This window comes from Malus sylvestris, chromosome 5, assembly GCF_916048215.2.
Source record: "Malus sylvestris chromosome 5, drMalSylv7.2, whole genome shotgun sequence".
NCBI classification, from domain to species: Eukaryota; Viridiplantae; Streptophyta; class Magnoliopsida; order Rosales; family Rosaceae; genus Malus; species Malus sylvestris.
In genome coordinates, this window is record NC_062264.1 from 32,157,842 (window position 1) to 32,181,719 (window position 23,878).

The 23,878-nt window shown below is 38.0% G+C and overlaps 1 protein-coding gene across 1 annotated transcript; it reads left to right on the forward strand.

The window, feature by feature from the left end:
• The first annotated feature begins 254 nt into the window (after window positions 1–254).
• Window positions 255–1,827, forward strand: LOC126620770 (uncharacterized). The gene has a single exon (XM_050289049.1). The coding sequence runs from the start codon at window positions 666–668 to the stop codon at window positions 1,812–1,814; it is 1,149 nt and encodes a 382-aa protein (XP_050145006.1). The 5' UTR covers window positions 255–665; the 3' UTR covers window positions 1,815–1,827.
• Window positions 1,828–23,878: the final 22,051 nt, after the last annotated feature.

Here is a 23,878-nt window from a genome sequence, read left to right on the forward strand (position 1 = left end):
TAATTAAAAAGAAATTAACAACTAAATAGAAATTTGTAAAAAATAAGAAAGAATAAACATGCACATAACATTTCGAACTCAGGACCTCTCATTCATTTTAAACAACAAAAAATCAATGTTTTTGATTAAATTTTGTAAAAAAAAAAACACATAACACTTCGAAGACAATATTTAATTAATAATATATTGGGATTATCTTGTAGAATCATTGATTGGATTTGATTTTAACTCCTTGCTTGATCGAGTTGGAACTCCGCCTGTGTAAGTTTATCTTACATTGTCGGTCCCAAGCCCGGGTAAAGGAGGAGGGGGAGGACGTCAGGTAGTCGACAGCCGGCACTCCACAGTTACGTCGAATCCTTATGAAAATGAATCCAGAACGAAATCGCGCTAAAGCTAGGGTGTCACCCGTAAGTGGCGCGCTGTGTGGCCCGAGCACAGTGATAAGTGAGCAAGGGTCGCTGTATCTCCATCGGCACCCGGATGCAATGTTAAATGAGCAAGGGGACCATAGAAACTTCTTTTCGAATGACTCCACTCAAAGTTGTTTGGGAGCATATGCTCCTATCAACTTTACACAGGACACATAAAAGAAGTACTTTGATTCTATTGGACGGGGGAGGGTGAAGAAGCTAGGACAGAAGGGTAGAGTTCAAGAGAGCAGAATGCGTTTACGAACGTGGAATATAGGAACCTTAACGGGAAAATCTATGGAAGTAGTGGAAGTTATGGTGAGGAGAAAGATAAATATTATGTGCCTACAAGAAACTAAGTGGGTTGGTCTTAAGGCAAAGGATCTAGAAAACTCAGGGTTTAAACTTTGGTATTCGGGCACAAATAGAACGAGAAACGGTGTTGGCATCATCGTGGACAAGACTTTGACACAAGATGTTGTAGATGTCAAGAGGGTAGGAGATAGAACCATGGCAATCAAGATTGTAATAGGACAAGAACTCATCAATGTGATTAGTGCGTACGCACCTCAAGTAGGGTTGGATACGAGTTCGAAGGAGAAATTTTGGGAAGACCTTGGAGACTTGGTGCAAGGAATTGCCCAGACGGAGAAGTTATTTATAGGAGGAGATTTAAATGGACACGTGGGCAGGGAGACAGGCAACTATGGAGGTTTTCATGGTGGCCATGGTTTTGGGGAGAGAAACGAGGATGGGGAAGCTATCTTGGATTTTGCAATGGCATATGATCTCTTCTTAGCCAACACTTTCTTTAAGAAGAGAGAAGAACATGTGATCACCTACAAGAGTGGGTCGTCAAAAACACAAATAGATTTTCTTCTAATGAGGAAAGGGGATCGTATAACTTGTAAGGATTGCAAAGTTATACCGGGAGAGAGCTTGGCTAATCAACATCACTTGTTGGTGATGGATGTACATATCAAAAGAGTGAGAAAAAAGAACAAGACTTGGAAGTGCCCAAGGACTAGATGGTGGAATCTAAAAGGAGAAAAACAAGCCATTTTCAAAGAGAAAGTAATCACCCAGTGTGGGTGGGATAGAGAGGGGGAAGCTAGCCAAGGGTGGGATTCTATGGCTAGTTGTATCCGAAAAGTAGCAAAAGAGGTATTAGGAGAGTTCAAGGGCTTTGCTCCACACCAAAAGGAATCTTGGTGGTGGAATGAGAAGGTACAAACAAAGGTGAAGGCTAAGAAGGAATGTTGTAAAGCCTTATACAAGGACAAGACCGATGAAAATGGTGAAAGGTATAGAAAAGCGAAGCAAGAGGCGAAGAAAGCTGTGAGAGAAGCTAAGTTAGCGGCTTATGACGATATGTATAAGCGACTAGATACCAAAGAATGAGAGTTTGATATCTATAAACTAGCTAGAGCAAGGGAAAAGAAGACAAGGGACCTAAACCAAGTGAGGTGCATCAAGGATGAGGATGGAAAGGTTCTTGCTACAGAGAACGCGGTCAAAGACAGATGGAGAGGTTATTTTCATAATCTTTTCAATGAAGGACATGAAAAGAGTACTTCTTTAGGGGAGTTGAGTAACTCAGAAGAGTGTAGAAACTACTCATTTTATCGTCGAATCAGGAAAGAAGAAGTGGTTGTAGCTTTGAAGAAGATGAAGCATAGAAAAACAGTGGGCCCAGAAGATATACCGATCGAAGTGTGTAAAGTCTTAGGAGAGACAGGTATAGCATGGCTCACTGACCTTTTCAATAGGATTTTGAAAATGAAGAAGATGCCAAATGAGTGGCGAAAGAGCACTTTGGTGCCTATCTACAAGAATAAAGGCGATGTACAAAATTGCATGAACTATAGGGGTATTAAGCTAATGAGTCATACAATGAAGCTCTGGGAGAGAGTCATTGAGCATAGATTGAGGCAAGAGACACGGGTTTCAGACAACCAATTCGGGTTCATGCCAGGGCGCTCAACCATAGAGGCAATCTATCTCTTACGAAGATTGATGGAAAGATATAGAGATGGGAAAAAGGATTTACACATGGTCTTTATAGATTTGGAAAAAGCGTATGATAGGGTCCCAAGAGACATTCTTTGGAGGATTTTAGAGAAGAAAGGAGTACGAGTAGCATATATCCAAGCTATAAAGGATATGTATGAAGGAGCAAAGACTGCCGTAAGAACTTATGAAGGACAAACCGAAAGCTTCCCCATAACTGTAGGATTACATCAAGGCTCATCCTTAAGTCCTTACCTTTTTGCGTTGGTAATGGATGAGTTAACAGGACATATTCAAGATGATATTCCTTGGTGTATGCTTTTCGCAGACGATATAGTGTTGATAAATGAAACTCAGGAAGGGGTAAATGCGAAGCTTAACCTTTGGAGAGAAGTTTTGGAATCTAAAGGTCTTCGCCTAAGCCGATCAAAGACAGAATATATGGAGTGTAAGTTCAATGCAAATGGAGGCCAAAATGAGTTAGGGGTGAGGATCGGAGATCAGGAAATACCAAAGAGCGATCGTTTTCGCTACTTAGGATCTATCTTGCAAAAGAACGGAAAATTAGATGGAGATCTCAACCATAGAATACAAGCTGGATGGATGAAGTGGAAGAGTGCATCCGGCGTGTTGTGTGACCGCTGTATGCCACTGAAGCTCAAGGGAAAATTTTATAGGACGGCAATAAGGCCGGCGATGTTGTATGGCACAGAATGTTGGGCGGTGAAGCATCAACACGTACACAAAATGGGTGTAGCGGAGATGAGGATGCTTCGTTGGATGTGTGGGCACACGAGAAAGGATAAGATTAGGAATGAGGATATCCGAGGTAAAGTAGGAGTAGCCGAAATTGTAGGAAAGTTGAGAGAAAATCGGTTACGGTGGTTTGAACATGTGCAAAGAAGGCCTACTGACGCTCCGGTTAGAAGATGCGACTACGGGACAGAGGTTCAGGGCCAAAAGGGTAGAGGAAGACCTAGGAAAACTTTGGATGAGACTCTAAGAAAAGACTTAGAGTATTTGGATCTAACGAAGGACATGACACAGGACCGAGCACAATGGCGTTCTAAGATTCATATAGCCGACCCCACTCAGTGAAGAAAGCTTTGGTGTATTTAACACAATACGTTGGAAATGAAGCAAAGCTTATTTATTGATATCTCCGATAAGTTACAAATATGTATATATACATGAGTCAAAATAAACAAACAAGAGGGAGCCTTCACAAAGGTTGCTTAGGAGAAGTCTCAGCAGTCGGTAGAGCCCCAGAAAGAGAAGGCATTGGAGGGGGATCATTCGGAGCCTCAGTACTGGACAGAACCCTAGAAGGAAGAGGCATCGGAGGTTGATCATTTGGAGCTTCATTATGCGGTACAGCCCCAGAAGACGAAGGCAATAAATGCCTTTGGAACAAACCCACAAACCGCTGATGATCAAGTAAAACCTGACCATCAGATTCCTTCATCTGGTCAAGCTTCCTCTTCATGTTTGTAGCATAGTTATGTCCGAGCCGGTGCAACTGTTTACTCTCATGCTTGAGCCCTCTAATCTCCTGTTTGAGACTCATCACTTCAGCCGCCAATGATTCAACTTGGCGGGTTCGAGCAAATAGGCATTGGGCCATATTAGACACAGAACCTGCACACTGAATACTCAGAGCCAAAAAATCCTTCATAACCAATTCATCAGACCGTTTGAAAAGTAGTCTGTTATCTTTGGGAGTGAGAAGGTTCCTGGCCACCACCGCAGCGGTCATATCATTCTTCATCACGGAATCCCCAACGGTAAGAGGACCAGTAAGGGATAAGAAGGATGGGCGCCATATGTTGTCTGGAGAAGGCGTGGCTGCCTCTTCAACAAGGTTCAAGTCAAAACGACGGTCAGATGGGCCAGGCATTTTCAAAGGTGTTGAAGAGAGAAGAGGTCGGACAAATTAAGATCTTAGAAGTGCAAGAAAGGAGCTTCTACTGGTGAAGATTCAAGTGTGCTTTGAAACTTAATGCCAGCCTCTATAAAAATCTGCACTCGACGGAGCTTCAGAAATCGAAGAGGCGTCTGCTCAGAAATCGAAAAGGCGTTTGCTTTCTCAAAAGCTAGGCTGCTCAGAGACCACGAGGGCCGATCTCAGAAATCGAAGAGGTATTTGCTTTCTCAAAAGCTGAGCTGCTCAAAGACCACGAAGATCGATCTCAGAAATCGAAGAGGCTTGCTTTCTCAAAAGCTGGGCTGCTCAGAGACCACGAGGGCCGATCTCAGAAATCGAAGAGGCACTTTTCAGCCTTGTCAGCACCTGTCACATGCACACTCAGCTTTACTGAAATTACGGGCATTCTGTTGAAGATTTCTGGTGAAGTAGAAAGCACGTGAATCTTACTGTTTAATCATCCACTTTTCACACGCACCATCAGCTCAGGGGTACCACAGATAACTTTGCCAAAGATCTCTGACAAAGTTTAGACACGTGAAGCTTGCAGCTCCCACTACATCGCTATGACCAAGAAGGGTAAAAGAATAGCAAAGAAACAACACTAACAAAGTTTAGACACATAAATTTTGAAGGTCTAGCTATCATATTATTACCCACAAGGGTAAAGGAACAGCACCACTGCTGGATAATTGGAAAGTCCCTGTGTATCAACCTCTGTGCTCCGTGGCAAGGTAGACTAGCAAACATGCCCTACCTTTACTCACTTTTGAGAAAACACTCCCAACAAGATTACTTGCTCCAAAATCGAAGTGGCACCGTTCTCCGAATCTCGAGAGCCAGACTCCCAACATGATTAATTTCTCAAAAATCGAAGAGACACCGCTCTCCGAATCTTGAGAGCCAGACTCCCAGCAAGATTGCTCTCTCAAAAATCGAAGAGGCACCGTTCTCTAAATCTCGAGAGCCAGATCCCCGACAGGATTGCTTGTTCGAAAACTGAAGAGGCATCGCTTTCTCAACTTCGAGAGCCAGATCTTCTTGGATAAAGCTTGTCTGTAATCTTCACACGCAACATCAGCTTTCCAGATACCACAGACCACTTTTTCAAAGTGCTTTGACACACGTGAAGCTGGCAGCTCCCACTACCGTGCTATGACCAAGCAGGGTAAAGGAATAGCATTACTACTTGTTGTTAGGGAGACTCCTATATATGTCAACCTCCATCCTCAACGGACAGGCAGACCTGCAAAAATGCTCAACCCTCCATCCTCCATCCTCAGCTTTCTTTCCCCCCGATAATACCTCTGCAAACAAGCTACACTAGAGCAAGAATATCTCATATCATTAGGGTTAAAAGCAAGAGTATCCCATATCATGCTTTTTCCCTGTCTTTTCCTTTGGCCTTGTTCTTACCTGCAAGACAAGGCGAAAGAGAGCAATCAGTCAGCACTTGGAATCAAGCTTCCAGTCAGGAACTGACTGCCTGGAACCCCTTACCTGATTACTTACCTGGCATTGCTTTCGAGTACTCATCTTCAACATCTTATGCTTCTAGAGAAGATACCACATCTGCCTGAGGAATCGATAGGAAAAGTGAGAATGATACAAGGAAGCATGTGGAGACAAGCGTAACAGAACGCGTGCCGATACATCCACTACTTTGTCAACAGCAAAAGTATCCCATATCAGCAGGGTCGAACGTACTTTAGATTTGATGGACTTGTTTTGACCCTCAAATTCTTCAGTCGGCCTTATACTCTGGAGGAAACCAGAAAACCCTCCCACCCAATTCAAGAATAAGCCTGTGGAAAGTTACTTCTTCAAAAGCAAAAATATCTCATATCATCTATTCTCCTTTTCTTCTCTTTATCCTTCATGCTGCCTGCAAGATAGGGAGAATGAAAACAATCAGCCGGAACTCGAAATCAAACTTTTGATCTGGGACTGATTGCTTGGAGCTCTGATTGCTTACCTTGTCTGTCACCTCTTTCAGCAGATCCCCTAGCTCGGCGACTTGGGGGACTCCTACTACATGGTTTGTATCGCGCTTGACCAAGCCTGAAACTACAAGTAAGCTTCAAGTGAAATTGATACATTACCTTGTGCATCTCCACTAGTTAAAGATACCACCCCTAGATGGAGGAAGAGTACTTCCAGAGAAGATGTCACATCTACCTATGAGACAGATAAAGCAAGTGAAGACGATACCAGACTTCGGTACTTAGAAGTTTCGTGATTACGAGATCATTCTCCCACAATATTTCCTAATGTCATTTGTACTAAATCATTCATTTGTACTCACTAAAGGAGAGCTTGAACCTATGTACTTGTGTAAACCCTTCACAATTAATGAGAACTCATTTACTCCGTGGACGTAGCCAATCTGGGTGAACCACGTACATCTTATGTTTGCTTTCCTGTCTTTATCCTTTTACATACTTATCCACACTAATGACCAGAGCAATAACTTAATACTTTCTGTTGTACCAAAGTCCTCACTGATTTTGTGCATCAACAATCCTTAAGTCCTTACCCTTTTGCGTTGGTAATGGATGAGTTAACAGGACATATTCAAGATGATATTCCTTGGTGTATGATTCTCGCAAATGATATAGTGTTGATAGATGAAACTCAGGAGGGGTAAATGCGAAGCTTAACCTTTGGAGAGAAGTGTTGGAATCTAAAGGTCTTCGCCCAAGCCGATCAAAGACAGAATATATGGAGTGCAAGCTCAGTGCAAATGGAGGCCAAAATGAGTTAGGGGCGAGGATCGGAGATCAGGTAATACCAAAGAGCGACCGTTTTCGCTACCTAGGATCTATCTTGTAAAAGAACGGAGAATTAGATGGAGATCTCAACCATAGAATACAAGCTGGATGGATGAAGTGGAAGAGTGCATCCGGCGTGTTGTGTGACCGTCGTAGGCCACTGAAGCTTAAGGGAAAATTTTATAGGACGGTAATAAGGCCGGTGATGATGTATGGCACAGAATGTTGGGCGGTGAAGCATCAACACGTACACAAAATAGGTTTGGACATGTGCAAAACCAAGCGCAATGGCGTTCTAGGATTCATATAGCCGACCCCACTTAATGGGAAAAGGCTTTGTTGTTGTTGTTGTTGTTGCTTGATCGAGTTGGTCTTCAATAAGAAAAGTTTAAATATAGGCATTAGTTATTAATCTTATCTTTAATTCCTTAAACTTTTCTCCTTGCCATAACCAAGAGAGCTTGAAGAAGTTGCAGTCAGCAGCTCAGGTCTTCTTGAGGATTGAAATGCACGTGGAACACATGTGGGTCTCTGTGAGATCCCAAGAATTTATTACCAAAGAAGAAAATTATTTGGAAACTATTTATCGAAAAGGTCATTATATGAAGATAGTAGGAATTATTATGAGCTCGTGGCATTTTTGAAATACATTTCGAAGTTCATATGAATATAGAATTTACAGCTGGACCAATGAATTGATGACACATGGCAGCAATTGAGTGGCTAAGTTTGCCACATGGGATCAACCAACATGCCAGCACAGACATTTGTCATGTTAATAGCATGCTAGGTGGAAAGTGATTAGATGAGGTAGTCAAATTACTACACCAATATTAAGCAGGAGGTGGCCTTTCTTTACATGTGGAAGTCTAAAAGTTAATCAAACTTTCTACAAACTACAGGTGGAAGTAAGTTTACATGCATACAAAGGAGATGCAAGTGACTCATGATTTTATTAGTAGGACGTGTTTGTATCAGAGAAACTATTATCCAAAGTGGAGATAAAAATATCCAGCAGGTGACTTGCTTAATGCCCAAGCTTTTATCTAATTGGCATGTAGTTTGCAGCCGCCTCCTATTGCTATAAATAGGAGATCATCTCCATATGTTTTCGAAGGAGAGCTAGCACGCAATGCAGGCTCTGTAGCTTATGTGTGCGTGTATATATGTCTATATATTTATATCGATATGGTCGTACGCATATTATATGATATATATGTTTGCATATACTTGTATGCATACCTACGCGCATATATATATATATATATATATATATATATATATATATATATATATAGAGAGAGAGAGAGAGAGAGAGAGAGAGAGAGAGTAGAAAACAAAAGAAAGTGGAAGAAATATATGGCGTTCGGAGTGATCAAGGACTTTATTCAAGTACGTGGAGCTTAACTATTTCAGTGGTGACGTGGATAAGTACGTGGACAATTAGTTATTTCTGGTAGTGATGTGGATCTTCGTTTTAACTTTGGAATCCAGGTAGGGGAAATAAGGCAGACCTTTACAGAAATTGATTTTATTAAATTTCATAAAGTGCTATAATATTCTTGATCTTTTTGGTTGATTAATGTGATTGAATATTAATTGGCTAATTGCTTCAATTAAGTGTTTACTTGTTATTGGATATGGAATTAATGCTGGAATGCTATTCGTTGAGAATATACTATGATACATGTGGAAGATAAATTGATATTATTATTTGTGCATCATTCATGTTGATGTGGTAGGAATTTCAGTGTTCAGATTGGAAGTATGGAAATGAGGGTAGTTGGAAAAGATCTTTTGTGTAGTTGAATCTATTCATTGTGAAACCAGTTCCAGGCGAGCCCGATGTGCACAATAGAATAGGATATCGACGGGAATTGTCGATGTGGGTGATTTGGGCTGGAGATCAATGAATTAGATAAGACGACTAGCAAAAGGGGTTTATGAACTTGGGATATCATATGGGGGTTAGTTTCTATAATAGAACATTCGAACCACTTCTGCAGGGGTAAAATGCATGGTATGGGACGTGCAGGTTCGCGTGTTTTATTTTATAAATTAACGGGGGTAACTGAAGAGGTTGCATGGCATTCATGCATCGTTATAATTGCTGTTTTGAGATTTGTCTATATGATTTCATGATACTTAATTTAATATTGTCAATTTACTGTGATAAGGTTATGTCCCTACTGAGCTGTTGAAGCTCATCCCTTTATTATTATTATTATGCAGGTTTATGAACTAGACGTTCAAGTGAATAGGCAAGATGAGATCAGATTAGATTGGAAGAATAAAAATTTTATTCATCTCTTTACTGTAGGTTGTAAAGAATTCTTGATTTGTTTGATAATCATGAATTATTTTTTAATAAGAGGAGTTATTTTCCAACCCGTGTCAAATTTTATTTATTTATTGAGCTTTTAACTCACGTTTCTGATTCAGGTTCGAGTTTTATTACCGACTCCGGGTCTGGGGCGTGACAGTCTCGCCAATTTAATGAAGGCATTCTCCTCTCTTGTGGGTTAAAAACCACGTGTCAGCGCTAGGATTTCCTGGATTATTTTTTGCTCCACTAGTACCCTCACACCTGCTGTGTTGTACGTAGAAGGTGCCTGAATCCAAGTTGAGCAGAATTGTGAAAAACGGGTTTCTTGACTACATTGGATTATAAGCTCTTACTTGTAGTGAAAGTCTTCTGGGATATGGGGTTCAATTGCCTATAGAATTTATTTAACTCTATCTTAAGTAGAGGATTAAATAAATCTAGAGAATAATTATTTTTTCAAATAAGAAAGAGAGATAACCAGAGGAAATTGTATCCCCTTCCCCTACTTTTCTTCTTTGTTTGCCTGGTGAAGAATTGATTTGTCGTCGACGTCATTGTTGTTGTTGTTATTGTGTCCAAGGTGAGAAAAAAATTTCTTTCTTCTTCTTACTGCTGCCACAAGGTAGCTTGGAATGAGTAGGTTGGGGCCAATGTGGGTGACACAACAATAAGGGCTACTTGGAGATCAACGCCATTGAAGTTGCTAGCTAAAGGCTAATGAGGGCCAGGTTACATGAGGAAGAAAAAGCGGGCTACTGCATCTGGTGTCACATGGAAGGTTGGATCGCTCCAGGCTGCGTGAGCAGGGTCATCAAACTTGGTAAACGATGGTGGATGGGGTTTACCGCTAAAGCGTTGGGCTCATAAGGCGAGAGAGATAGAATGGAGTCGCTCGGTTGAGCGTAGTGCGCTAAGCTGGAGTGGTGTCATGTGAGGATGGGTCACATGGCCATGTGGGCTACTTCCACAGCTTCTAAAGCTTAAGCGTAGATGGGTTACGCATGGTAGAGTCGACAATGCAGGTGGAGTCGTTGGAGGGTGTCGGCGCAGCTTTGAGCTGTGGTGCAAGAGTAATCACAGCAAGCAGGAACCACAAAGATGAATTGGTGTGGCTGGGAGCTACATAGCAATATTCCATAAGGTCGGGATTCGTGGAGCAATAGTCGATGCAACGGGGAGCTACGAAGCAAAAGTCTATGTGGTTGGGGTCGCAAAAGAAGCACGGGGCCTTACTAGTAGGTTGGCTTGCTTGCTCGACCTTCAGTTGAGAAGTAATCAAAGACTTTCTCTGCTGCTCGTTGAAGTTCTTTTTCTTCCGAAAAACTTGTTATCAAGTTGTCTCCTTCAATGGATGAAAAATAAGCTGTTGAATTTGTGAAATTTGTCCCTTCAAAAGAGTTGAGAAGATCGCTCAATGCAGAAGTTTTGTGCTACCCCTAATGTTTGGGGTCCGAAGATAGAATGAAGTGATCATATGTGGCTAAGACTGGATCAGCTTCTGAAAGGCTCGCCACTATCAGAAGTATGGAGGAAAGTTCGCCATTTGGAAACATGGATCGACCACTAAAGATGCGTCAAAGCCTTCTCCTTTTGTTGTTGCCAAGTATGTGCTGCCTGCAAAAAATGAGGAAACTGCTCGCGCTTGATTTCTCAACTATTGTAGATGAAGCAGTTGAGGATAAAGTTGCCAAAATTGAAGCTATTGACAATGAGATGGCGGTGGTGTGAGCTGCTAAAAGCAAGATGGCTGTTGAGGAGCCAAAGATCATCCAAGCTGCTAATAATAGAATATATACAAGATAGCATTATAACACAAAATTTAAAAACATAATAATGTAAGATTGTTCACGATAATTAAATCTTTTTCATGCCTAAATTTCATTAGAAAGAAAAAGATGAAGACGGTGAGACATAATGTGAAATCCCATCCCTGGATTTCACTATTTAAAATTACGTATCTCGTATTTCATATTCGTATTCGTAGGTTCAATGCTTTTTTATTTACGGCGTATAGTTTTTTTATAAGTAAAAGGACGAAAATGCCTTTAACAAACTAAACGGAATTCTACAAGGTTGTATTTGATCCTTACATATTTTTTGACTTATTTTTTCATATTTGGATAGTGCTCGTCGATACGAACGCGTGAGCGCAAACGGAATGTAATTGAAATTATAACGAAGAAGTATAGACAAGCAAAGACAGGGGTAAAATGGTCATTTGACCATTATTTAGACGGCTCCAGATTTGCTGGAGCAGCAATTTGGAAGCCACATGTGTTGCTGTGAGGGATAGAAGGGAAGAGAAATGAAGGCAATAAGGGAGAGAAGGGCCAATCAGAAGAAAACAAGGAGGGGAAAAGAGAGAAAAGAGAAATGAGAGGAATCAGCTAACCCTACTTATCCATTTGACCCGTTTTCGACCCGCGTAACCCGACCCTTGACCCGGTTTTTGCAATCAATTTCTGACGCCATCCTCAATGTTTCTTAGATGAATCACAGCGCGAGGCCACTTGGTAACAACTCAGCATCAACCTCTCTTCCATATTTACCCATAAAATTGAAAAGATAGGCCTTGATTTCACGGTGGGTATGATGGTACCTTGCCGGCGATCCACCATTTCTGAAACGTGCTCCTTCAATCACCACCGAAAATACTCTTCTTGAGCTCAGGAACAAACCCTAAATAAGTTTAGGGACGGCGGAGCACGGGAGAATATGAATTAAAGTGCACCATTTTCTAGGGTTTCCAGCGGATCTAGGTGGTTTTCAGGTATTTCCCGGCTAAATTGGACTTTGGCCTAGGTATGAAAGTTCTTCCCGTTATTGTGCTCTACATTCTTACAAAATTTGGTAATTTTTGGAGTTAGGTGAATTTTTCGGTGAGTCAGGGCGATCGGCCGCTGCATGTAGTGGCGCGTGGCCCAATGACCCACTTGACCCTTCTAGGCTAAATTTGATACCCTGATTCCATATGTGACATCTGATGGACGAGATCCCATCATTCGAACATAGTTTCGTTAAGGTCCACCTCTTGATCATTATAACCATCGACGATCTGACCGTTGGATCGTCACCAAACTTTAATGCGTTATAGCACAATATATTTGAGAATATTAGAAATCTTGATGAATTGAATTATTAAGTTTTTAAAACTAATTGTTGACCGCCACCTAATTCTAGCAATTGACGGAGATCTGACCATTGGATCGTTTCGAAATTTTGAGGATATTGTTCTAGAAAACTAATGAAACTCTTGGGAAATTACGGATCTGTAATCCGTGGGTGGATATTCTGGATCGAAATATGTAGGGTTGTGGACCCCACCATTGACTGAGAGTTGACTTTTAGTTAACATGTCTCGAATCGTTTTTAATACTAAAATTAGTACTACTAGAGACTAAGTGAAGTCTAGTGGGCCTACATTGGTTAATGAGTGACTTTAATAAATGTGATATGGTTATTATCCTGATTTTGTATTTAATATCCTTTATGGATATGACTTGGTTTTATAAATGTGATTTCTAGTAAAATGTATTGATCTATTGTTATGAAATGTGATTTGACTTGTGTATTGAGAATATTTGTGAAATGTGATTTGAAATGCATGTTGGATTGTTTGTTAAATGCGAGGGCTAGTAGCGGATAATTAACCCATTATCATGGGGATTCGTTGCTTTGATATTGTTTTATTTCTTGCTTCATTGATCCGTTCTAAATTAGTAATTGTGCTTGTTTCATTTCGTTGACCTTAGTGAATTGAGTAACTTGATTCATGTATTGTTTCTTCGAGCAGTTGTTATGTTTCTTGGACTTCCGCTCGGTTCCTTTCAATGGTCCAAAACTGGGTTCCGTTGGGGTTCCGTTGAGTAGTCTGGTTCCCTGCTCCGTCTCGATTTTGTTGAGTGATCCAGAATCCCTCGTGCTTCGCAATTCTGTTGAGTGGTCTGGAATTGTATCATGCTTTGAATTTTGTTGAGTGGTCCGATATCCATTGTACTCTACGATTCTGTTGAGTGGTCTGGAATTGTATCCACTCGGATTCCGTTGAGAGGTCTGAAATCCCTTCTACTCCGCGATTCCGTTGAGTGGTCTGAAATCGTATCCTGGTTTGGATTCCATTGAGTGGTCTGGAATCCCGCTTGTTATCTTGGTTCCGTTGAGTGGTCCGGATCTCGATGTTATTGGATTTCGTTGAGTGGTCTGAAATCGCATTCTTCAGAGATGTAGGCTTCGACCGAACTGTGTCGCTCTAATTATACATTTTGGTGTATTGTATGTGTTATTGATTGATGTGATTGTTGAATGGTGTTGGAAAGAATATGTGTGTGTGAATGGCATGATGACAACTGTTGTTTGGCTTATGGTTGATGTGTGGTATGGTACTCTATGTTTTCTGCTAGAAAGTGTTTTATGAAATGTTTAGAGTTTAACGAATGGTGAACTACGAATGGCTTGATCCCTATTTAGGGTACGTAGGCAGTCTAACGAAGATGTTAGATGCAGCCATAAAGTATACAAAAAATTACTACACAATCCGAATCTTGAGTTATACTTTATCCATATCCTAGAGACAGGGTATGTTAGATATATGGGTACTTGATTACGTCACATGTCGGTCCGAGGCGTATGTCGGGATCGGGGCTTGACACATAATATTAATTTTGTTCATTTAAATTGAAGATAGTCAATGTAAACATATTTCTTCTTCAAAAAACAAAAATCTTAAATGTGACGTTTCATTGCAAGCAAATTAACTTCTTGAACATAAGGCCATCTCCAACCAATCCGGCCAGAGGGCCATAGGGTTAAAAATAGCCTGAAATGACACGAAAATCGTCTCCAATCGAGGGGCTAGGCCAAATGGCTTGTGGGCCCCATTGGGCCAAAACCAATCAATTAGGCTAACCGATTAGCCATCTCTAGCCAGCCAGCCCGATGAGCCTAGCCCACATTTTTTTTTGGACAATTTTTTTTTTTAATTTCTAATTTTTTTCCTACACCATTTCTTACATACTTTTCACCATTTCATACTATCTTACCTCATTTTATTTCAAATTTTCACATTCTATTCTCTTCCAATAATCTTTCCTTTAATTTTTTCAATAATTTTCAAATGGCCACCTCTTTCAATAATCTTTCAAAATGTCCGAAAATCTTATTTTAATATAGTAGTTTAATTTAATTATCTATATTAATTCAATTACAATAATAAATTATGTTTGGCCTATGACATTTTAGTCCCCTCGGTTGGAGATGATTTTTTGTCACAGAGCTATATTTGGCCTATGACCTTTTGACCCATTCGGTTGGAGATGGTATGCAATATGGACTGACATTGTTCATTAAAATATAATTTCTTTGAGGGCTATAAGCTAAAGAGAGCCCTCTGACCCTCCTTTGGTTGGAGATGGTCTAATCTAGTTCAATTTGTCTTGTGAAAAAAAAAATGAGTTACTCAAAAGTTTTGTGAGCCGAACAAATTAATGTATAAGATTGACTTGTTTTTTATCGAATCAAACATAAATTTGAATTGTTTCTTTAAGGAGTCGAACACATATCTCAATTTGTGTACAAGTTCAAGTTGGTTATATATCAACTAGCCTTCATGCACGTGCAGAAGGCATTTTTTAAATCACGGCGTGCTACGTGCGACTTACACGTTTTAAATGTATTTATATGTGTAAATTGACAAAAGGAAAATCAAAAATTTGAAGTAAATGAATAATCTTAGATCATGCTAAAAGAAACCCTTCATAAACCAATTAAAGCAGTTGAATTTACATAATAAAATTGGTCTTTATAGAATTTACAATAAGAATAGAGAAAATAATATTTAATGAACAATTGATTGAATCACATTATTGCTAGCCTATTGTGATGCTAAGTCCACCCTCTCTTCCTTAATGTAGATAATATCGTGTGTTAAAAAAATAATTATTTGACAACTAATTTAATCACAATATTATCCGCGTGCAAAAGACCTTTTTTATAACCGGCATTACACACCTCTTAAGATGTTTTGAACGTGTTTAAAAATAGAGAAAATAATATTAAATAAACAACTAATTGAATCACATTATTACTAGCTCATTGTGAGGCTAAGCACACCCCCTCCTCCTTAGTATAGATAATGTTGTTTGTTAAAAAAAAACAATAATTTGATAACTAATTTAATCATATTATTATCAGCATGTGAAAATCTTTTTTCATAACCGGACTTGAGAGAGAAAGAAAGGCAGGCATAAAAACATTGAAAATGAGGAGAGGGAGAGACGCGAGGGATGAGAGATGAGAGAGAGGGGGGACGGATGGAACCCCTTACATTTTTTTAATCTTATTTTTTTTGTCCAACAACCCATTACTTTATATTGATTATGATCAAATTACCAAATTACAGTTGCATAATTTGATATATTATTTTGGACATGTTTTGAATTTTTTTGACCGAGGGGTAATTTGGTCCATTTATTTTTATCACCCTCCATGAGCCTCTCGCTTAATATATAATAGATTTACAATCTTGCATGTTCGTACCAACACATATCTCGATTACTTGAGAATTACTCCTCCGAAAGTTGTTTCTTATTATATCCAACAAGAAGTCACTCTGTGGATTATAATAAAATGGTCGACGACTCAACACGTCTGGAATGAATCGGTTGTTAAGACTTTTGAACGCCATTGTCATTTTCATGAGTCACCCGTGAGAAGGAATAAATTGGAAGACTCTCTTTTTAATACTAGTTTCACACTCATTATTTTATAGTATCCACTTTATTTGTGTTCAATTAATCTGGCAGAGTGTTTTTGTTATTGAAAACAACAGAAATAAATATTATGAAAATAACAAGGTTAGAGTCTTAGAGAAACTTTACTAATAGTAGATTGTCATGATAGTTAAGGTCATTATTTTTTAATTTATTATGTTTAATGTTTATATCCTTTGCCTTTTTAAATACAGTTTTGTAATATTCATCTTCATTTATAAATGAAAGATTTTTTATTCTAATATTATGAGTAGTAAATTCAATACCAATTTATTTTCACGTTATTAACTGTAAATATATCGTTGTGTAAGAAAATAAAATCGTAAAATTATTTATAATAAATAAATATAAAAGTAAAAAGATCAGAAAACTTTTAGAGTCAGTGATATGGTTGTTGGTGATGGCGTGTCAATAAGGCCAAAATAACACAAATGAATTAGTGAGGAAGTTTCTGATCACATGATAGGAGTCAAACATTGGTCCCAATTGTTTGCCAAAAAAAAAAACATTGGTCCCAATTATTATGACATCTTTGCATTCTTCAAGGATATTCAACTTTTAGGTTAGAGAAAATAAGAGCTCTATGTTTCCTATAAAAACCACGGAAAATGATCATCGTCGGATCATTTTTTTAAGGATTTCGGAGATTTTGTGATCGTCATCATTTATTGTGCGGTCATAATTATTTAAAATTTAAATTTTAAAATTAAATATAAATAGTACCTAACGAAAACTGATCTTATAATATACGATGAATGGTCACAATCACGGAATCCCTATGACGGTGAGGATCCTTTCCAATAGTACAGTCCTCATCCTAGATATTTAGAGCTCTTGTTTGTGAGAACGGCAAATATTTACCTTGAACACTTTGAAAGATTCAATCTTCTAGAGTGCGTCAATTGTCAATCATAGTCCTCATCCTGGATAATAACAAGATGTTTGTGTTCATGGAAACCCTCAACCATAGTTTTCTTTTGCTTTTCTATTCCATATATTGTTGAAAATGATTGAAATAAACAAACCATATTCAATAATTTTACTTAGGTGCTATTTTATATTTGGAACTTTCTTTTTGTACTTTGTAATATAGATTGGATTCTGAGAAGGAAATCCGTTATCAGGTCGAATTATTTTGAGATTTAAAAATGTAAGAATCCAATATAATCCGTTAAGTCATCAAGATTGACCAGAATGGAATTTGATTTGTCTTATTGGATGCACTGGTTGAAATTTTAAATAGAACTTACTTCTAAATGGGTATGGTTCACGATTTTCTCGACCATAACTATAGTTGTCAAAATGTATGGACTAGTTGTTGCTTGTTTGTGTCATATGGAAAAGTGAATCATTTTTTGGAAACTACTACTTGTTGATTGTCCATTGTGTGATATGTCATGCTTTGAAAATTAGGAAAACTAATGAAAATGATTTGAAAACTTTGAGTTTTAACGATAAGGATAAAATAAAAGGTAAAGCGAATAGTACCAGGTTTGACTTTTTAGTGTAAAAATGTGGTTTTTCGTTAAAGTGAATAGTCTGCAGGCTTTTCGTTAAAACTTCCTTGAAAATTGCCTATAGACTTTGAGTCTCTTACTGTGGCTGTCCTATAATATTGCTGAAACTGAGTAGCTTAATTTGCTAAAAAAAAAATATTGCGATCAATGTGATTCATTTCACTCCATGTTTTGCTGTCCATTGAATTCCCAAGCCTCCAATATCTTCGTAGTCCTAACATAATGCTCTCATGATCGAGCCATCATGCATGATGGAACACTTATTTTTTCTTTTCGTTTCTTATAGGGCCACTAAGGAACTATTCATTTGGATATGGACCCATATCAATAATCCTCTTTATATAATATTTTACTCATAATTTTACTAATCACGAATTTGATGAAAATGAAACTCCTAATTTGAGTTGGAAAATATTTGACTTAGGTCATGACATAAGTCATTCCTCATTTTATAACGATCTGACATCATTTTTTTTATACAAATATTATACTGTAACAGTTCATTATCTTTATTATTTAGTGATTTCGTTTGAAAACTTCATTTAATTTAGAAACCTTTTAGCCATTCACGTGCCAACAAACAACAATTATGGTAACAAGTAGATAAACAATTTTCAATGAAACGATTTTTTTTTTAGAAATGATCATAAAAAGAATGGACGGTCCCAATTATGACGCTTGTATAGTCAAATAAGTTTTAGTATCCCAAACCTAACCTGGTATTTGGAACCAACTTTTCCTGTTTTGCTCGCGTCTTTGCGAGTAGCTCAATTACTTATAAACATATGCAATGTCTCTCCTTGCATTAATGTGAGATTCATTCTCAACACGCCCCCTCATATATGAGGAATTTTCAAGCCTAACACATGAACAACACAACTCGGGTGACGTGTGTGGCCGTTAGGAACCTACTCTGATACCATGAAGAAAATTGAGATTCCACCATGAAACCAATTGGCAATATGAAGAGTAGTCCAACTACTTATAAGCACATGTAAGGTCATTCTTCTCACCAATGTGAAATTCATTCTTAACACTTTGTAGAAGTGTGTAGGAATAGTTACAAAACATGAACAACTAACTCTCGTATGCTATTCTTTTATCTTTTCTTATACTGTTGTCGGTTTGAACCATAAACAGTTCCCAACTCGACTACGTGACTCCAAAGTTTTATTATATGTGTATTTTTTACGCGTTGATTCGTCTCGTGTTGTTAACTTGTTGCTCCAAATCAATTAAAGAGAATTTTAACGAAAAATCATATTTTTACATTAAAAAATCAATCTTGGTACTATTTATTTGACTTTTTATTTTATCCCTATCGTTAAAACTCATAATTTTCAAATTATTTTCATTAGTTTTGGCCGTCTCTTGTGAGAATTTTTCTCCCTTTGATAGTATGTGACCACTTTATCGGAATTCCAAGCACCTAACTGCGGAAACACATTTGGTCCTATAGGTAGTAATTTCGCTCTTGAAGGTTCAAAGGTCAAAGGGTACAGTTAGGTAAATTATACAAAATTATTTTAATGATAGATCGAATAACAATGTCATACCTTATGTTTTAAAAGTTATAATATCATACATTATCTTACGAATTTATTGTAATGTTAGACATTCGTTAAAAATTCTGTTAATTTGTCTGTTAACTGCTAATATGGTAGACGGAGGTTCCACTCTCTTGCCCAATTGATTTAAAAAATTAATTAAATATTAAAAGATTAAAAATGAATTAAATATTAAAAATTTAAAAAATCTCTTCCAATTCGCTCTCTCCCTTTTGACAAAAAAAAAAAAAAAAAAAAAATTGTCTCTCTCCCTCCCTCCAGCTCTCGTTTCTCCCAATCTGCTATTCCCCCGAGCCACCGAGTGAAACCCGACCCTGCTGACTCGCCACTGCAATCGTCGCACCTGCTCATTACCAAACCACTTGCATCCCCCCATCACTTGCATGACCCACTGCCGCCGCACTTGATCTGTGATGCCCATAACCTGCACCGTTGCCAGAACGCAGCCAATCCCGAACCACCATGATCCGCACCTACTGCTGCTCGACCCATCGCAAACCTGCGCCTACCTGACCACCTGCTGTCTGCAATCTGTACCCCCTATTTGAAAGACAAACACGATGTGTCTCCTCCGGCGAATCTAAGGCACTTCGATGATCAATCTCAAGATCCACCGTCGCTCATCGATCAATTGATCGATCCCATTTCGCCTTTGAAATCTAAAATCCATTTTTATTTCCTTGATTTGTTAGATTTAGATTGTGTTTGTTATCGACTAGCGTCAATCGCATTGAATAACGGCACCGCCAGGATCGGCATCACGCCGTCGTCTGGGTTTGCGGGCCCGGGGGGGGTTGGGTTTGCCCTTCGAATTAGCGGAAAACCGTCGAATAGCCACCTCCGGTGAGGTTTCAGTTTGTTCTTCGAGTTCGCCGTCGATAGGAGGGAGGGAGGGAGAGAGATGAGAGAGAATTGGAAGAGATTTTTTATATTTAACTTATTTTTATATTTTTTAATATTTAATTACTTTTTTCAATTCAATTGGGTAAGAGAGTAAGTAGTAATTAACAGATAAATTAACAGTTTTTTTAACGGAGATTTATAATATTGCAACAAATTTGTAAAATGAGATATGATTTTGTAATTTTTAAAATATGAAATATAAAATTATGATTCGACCTATAATTGAGATATTTTTGTTTAATTTACCCAAGAAACTTTATGCGGAAGAAACATGGTGAATTCATAACGCTTTTTGAGTTGACATGAGCACGAATGTGTGGGTCACTCCCATTGTGATACATGTTCGATCTACGTGATTAAGACCAGGTTTGTGATCAGTTTGGCAATTAGCATTTTACTAATTAGCTAGCTAGTTAGATTAACCCAAAAGAAAAACAGAAAAACACCTGAAAACCCTAGGAGACCAATCTAATTGGAGCTGGTTTTAAAACCAACCGGCTGGTTCATCCTTATTGGTTGGCTTCTAACCATTTATTTTTTAAATGATGATTTTTGTTAGGAAAATGCTAAATAACCACGTTTTAGACCATATCTTGTAGATCACATGATATGGTTGTATTCCTTCTTTAATGATTTGAAAAAGAAACCAAACCATTAAACGCCACATCATATTTCTCTCCATTGCATCAACCCTCATCTATTGGGGTTGTGTTCTTCACCTTTAAATCTTGTATTTGTGCCCTGGGTTATCCATGAAAGATATTTCATTTAAAAAAAAAAAAAAAGACCGAGTCCCCTAAACACGCAACCAAACGTACATGTTTTCACATGCACTACATGATATGAACGAAGAGTATACATTAAATAATATAGTCATAAAGTTTAGAGGGTAATAATATGAGAGATTTTTCAATATAACCGGTATATGGGGTGATACATCATGTGTCATTATACAAATTGTGGGATATGTGTGCTAAAAAGTTAATAACTTAAAAAATAAAAATTTTCACCACTTTTATTAAAATACGTAATATACCATTTGTGTTCCATTCACAACTAAAAATTTCTCCAATAATAGAGAAGGTTTCAGTCACAAAAATTAATACACAAGGATGAGTCAGGCTAATCTTTTTCATAATAATATATAACATAATATGAGGCTATGATCTAAAGTCAAAGAAAACATTAAATTTCTTAGATTTTAATATAGGTATTGCTCATCCATAGATAATACTTGATTTTAATATAGGGATGTACTGTACATGCTTTGCCTGGATAGATTTACTCCATATTGTACATGCTTCTTGCAAGATTTATTTGATTTCAAGTTTCGTATGGAGTAAATCTGCCCAGGCAAAGCATGTACAAGACATCCCTCATTTTTCGTATATATTATCTCTAGCACAAACGTGGAAACAAAAAATTAAAACGTATATATGATTATCGAACGAGCCTTCAACTTTGAAACTTAATTTTCAAAGTAATAATTATATGCCATAACAAATGTATATCTCGACAAAAAGGAATGGACCTATTCATTAAGCAAAGTGTGCAAATTGCAAAGTGATAGGCAGCTTCAAAGAATGAGAATACTTCTTTCGCTTTTACTTTTTCTGTTGATGAACCACTAGTTTTGATGGATCGAGTTATAGCGTCTCTTAAAATGAAAATTGAAAGGTTAAGAAAGAAAGATTATAATATTAACGATTAATTTACGTTACTTGACCATATTCTTTACTTTTGTTCTCCTTTTCCTTATAGAAAGAACAATTTGCGATTGCAAATTGTTTGGTAACCAGAGGCTAAGTTCCATCCTTTATCGCAATCAGTAGCACCTAAACCTATTTTTAACCTTTTAAGTTGTGACCATGATGATCATATTCCCAACTTTGGTACTTGATGTGACCGTATTCAATGGCGGATTTATATATGAATTTTTCTTCTCATATGAAGTTGCTGAAAATTTGAAAGCTTGAACGACAATTTATATATGAATTTTTCTTCTCATATTAAGTTGCTGAAAATTTGAAAGCTTAAACGACAATTTGGCTAGTTATTCTTAACTACTTATTGTGTCTCAGCCACTTTGTAGCATATGTCAAGCATCTTGTCTCCACAATAGCTATGCTTAAGAAGAGGATATCCAAAGAGCATTGTGAAACTTCATGCTTAATTAGCATAATAGTTGGAGGTGGGGGCACTTGCATATAATATGACTCCTATGTGGATTCATCAGTAATTTGATGGTGTATATTAGATTAGAAAAGTTTTAAACTGTTTTCTTTAATACATAAAATATTGAAAGATGAAAAATCGAAGCAAAGATTTCCGGCGTAAAGATGAATATCTTAACCACTAGACTTCCAATTATCCTTGTAATTATGAAATGGTTACTAGTTACATAAAGAAAATCAAGGGAAGGCTGCAATAAGGCAGATCATTATTAATTTTATGTGATTATTGTGAGTGCTACATTCATTTCATATGTGACCCTCAACTCCCCCACTAAGATGTTCTGCGCGAGCGCATCCATGTGCTTGACTTTTTAAACAATTTTGGTATGGCCATGCATGCATGGAAGTCATTCTTGAGGGCTATGGTTTAAAGTAGAGCCTCCTTCCTACATCTTTCTTATATATCGTTCGTTCTTCACCTTGAATCAAAACCCCACACGGTGAAAAGTTTCCCACTTTCACCTTAAAAAACTCCATTTTCCAAATTGGAGGGCCATTTCTTCTTTCAAAGTTTAATTTGTTTCAGTGTTGAGTGCCCACGCCCAGATGATTTAGTGGGGAACATAATGAAAAGTGGTGAACCCAACATTGTCACGCCCAACTACCAATATTGCTATGATGCTATTCATCCAACATCCATCCCTATCGTTCGTTAATTTTTGCCCTTTTAACAAACCCTAGCTAGTCGGTACTTGATATTGTTTGTGGTTCCTGGAAAGTCCCAGACCTGACTACTTGGTAATGCTAGGAATTATATCAGTGATGTAGTGGATTTTGCTCCATGATTTATGTTTGTTCCACCTGGGTTGGCTGATGCACATCCTTCTGGCTTGAGAAAGGCAAATGCACTGAATATGATCTTAAAAGTTGTAAAGTGCATCCACTACATATTGTCTTTTCAGCTGTCTAATGATAATTCTGTCTAAGAAATAGATACTGCAAGAGACTTGTGACTCAAGTTTTTAAGGCTATTCAATTCTGCGCTCGAGTTTTATGTTCGAATTCCCCCTCGCTAGAACCTGACATTAAGTGCTGAATAATCAGTCCACACATGTGGTGGGGGTCGAAACCTCAGGTGTTCGATATAGTTGATGGACCTGTATATGGCGGTTCTATTTCTTGGTCAAAACACTCGTGAAAATTGGTGGCCAAACAGAAAACTTAGATATTTTTGTCTGGAGATAAAAGGCCCAACTTTTCTCAATATGTGACCATAGGATCATGGAGATGATCAACCGTAATGTACTGTTGTGACCATATCATCTAGAGGGAGGCATGATATATAAAGATGTAGATGTTAACTACATTGCAAAAGATAAGATTGGTACAAAAGAAGATGGTGGAGAGAGAAACAAGAGACAAAGATTGAAGAGGAAAGTGAAAGCTTCTGAATTGATATTATCTGATACAATAGTTTTCGCTAGTTATGAATATAACCCGCATTC

What these genes read in the sequence shown, in the direction of transcription:
- LOC126620770 (XM_050289049.1), top strand. Translation starts at nt 666, where the DNA reads ATGCGTTTACGAACGTGGAATATAGGAACCTTAACGGGAAAATCTATG.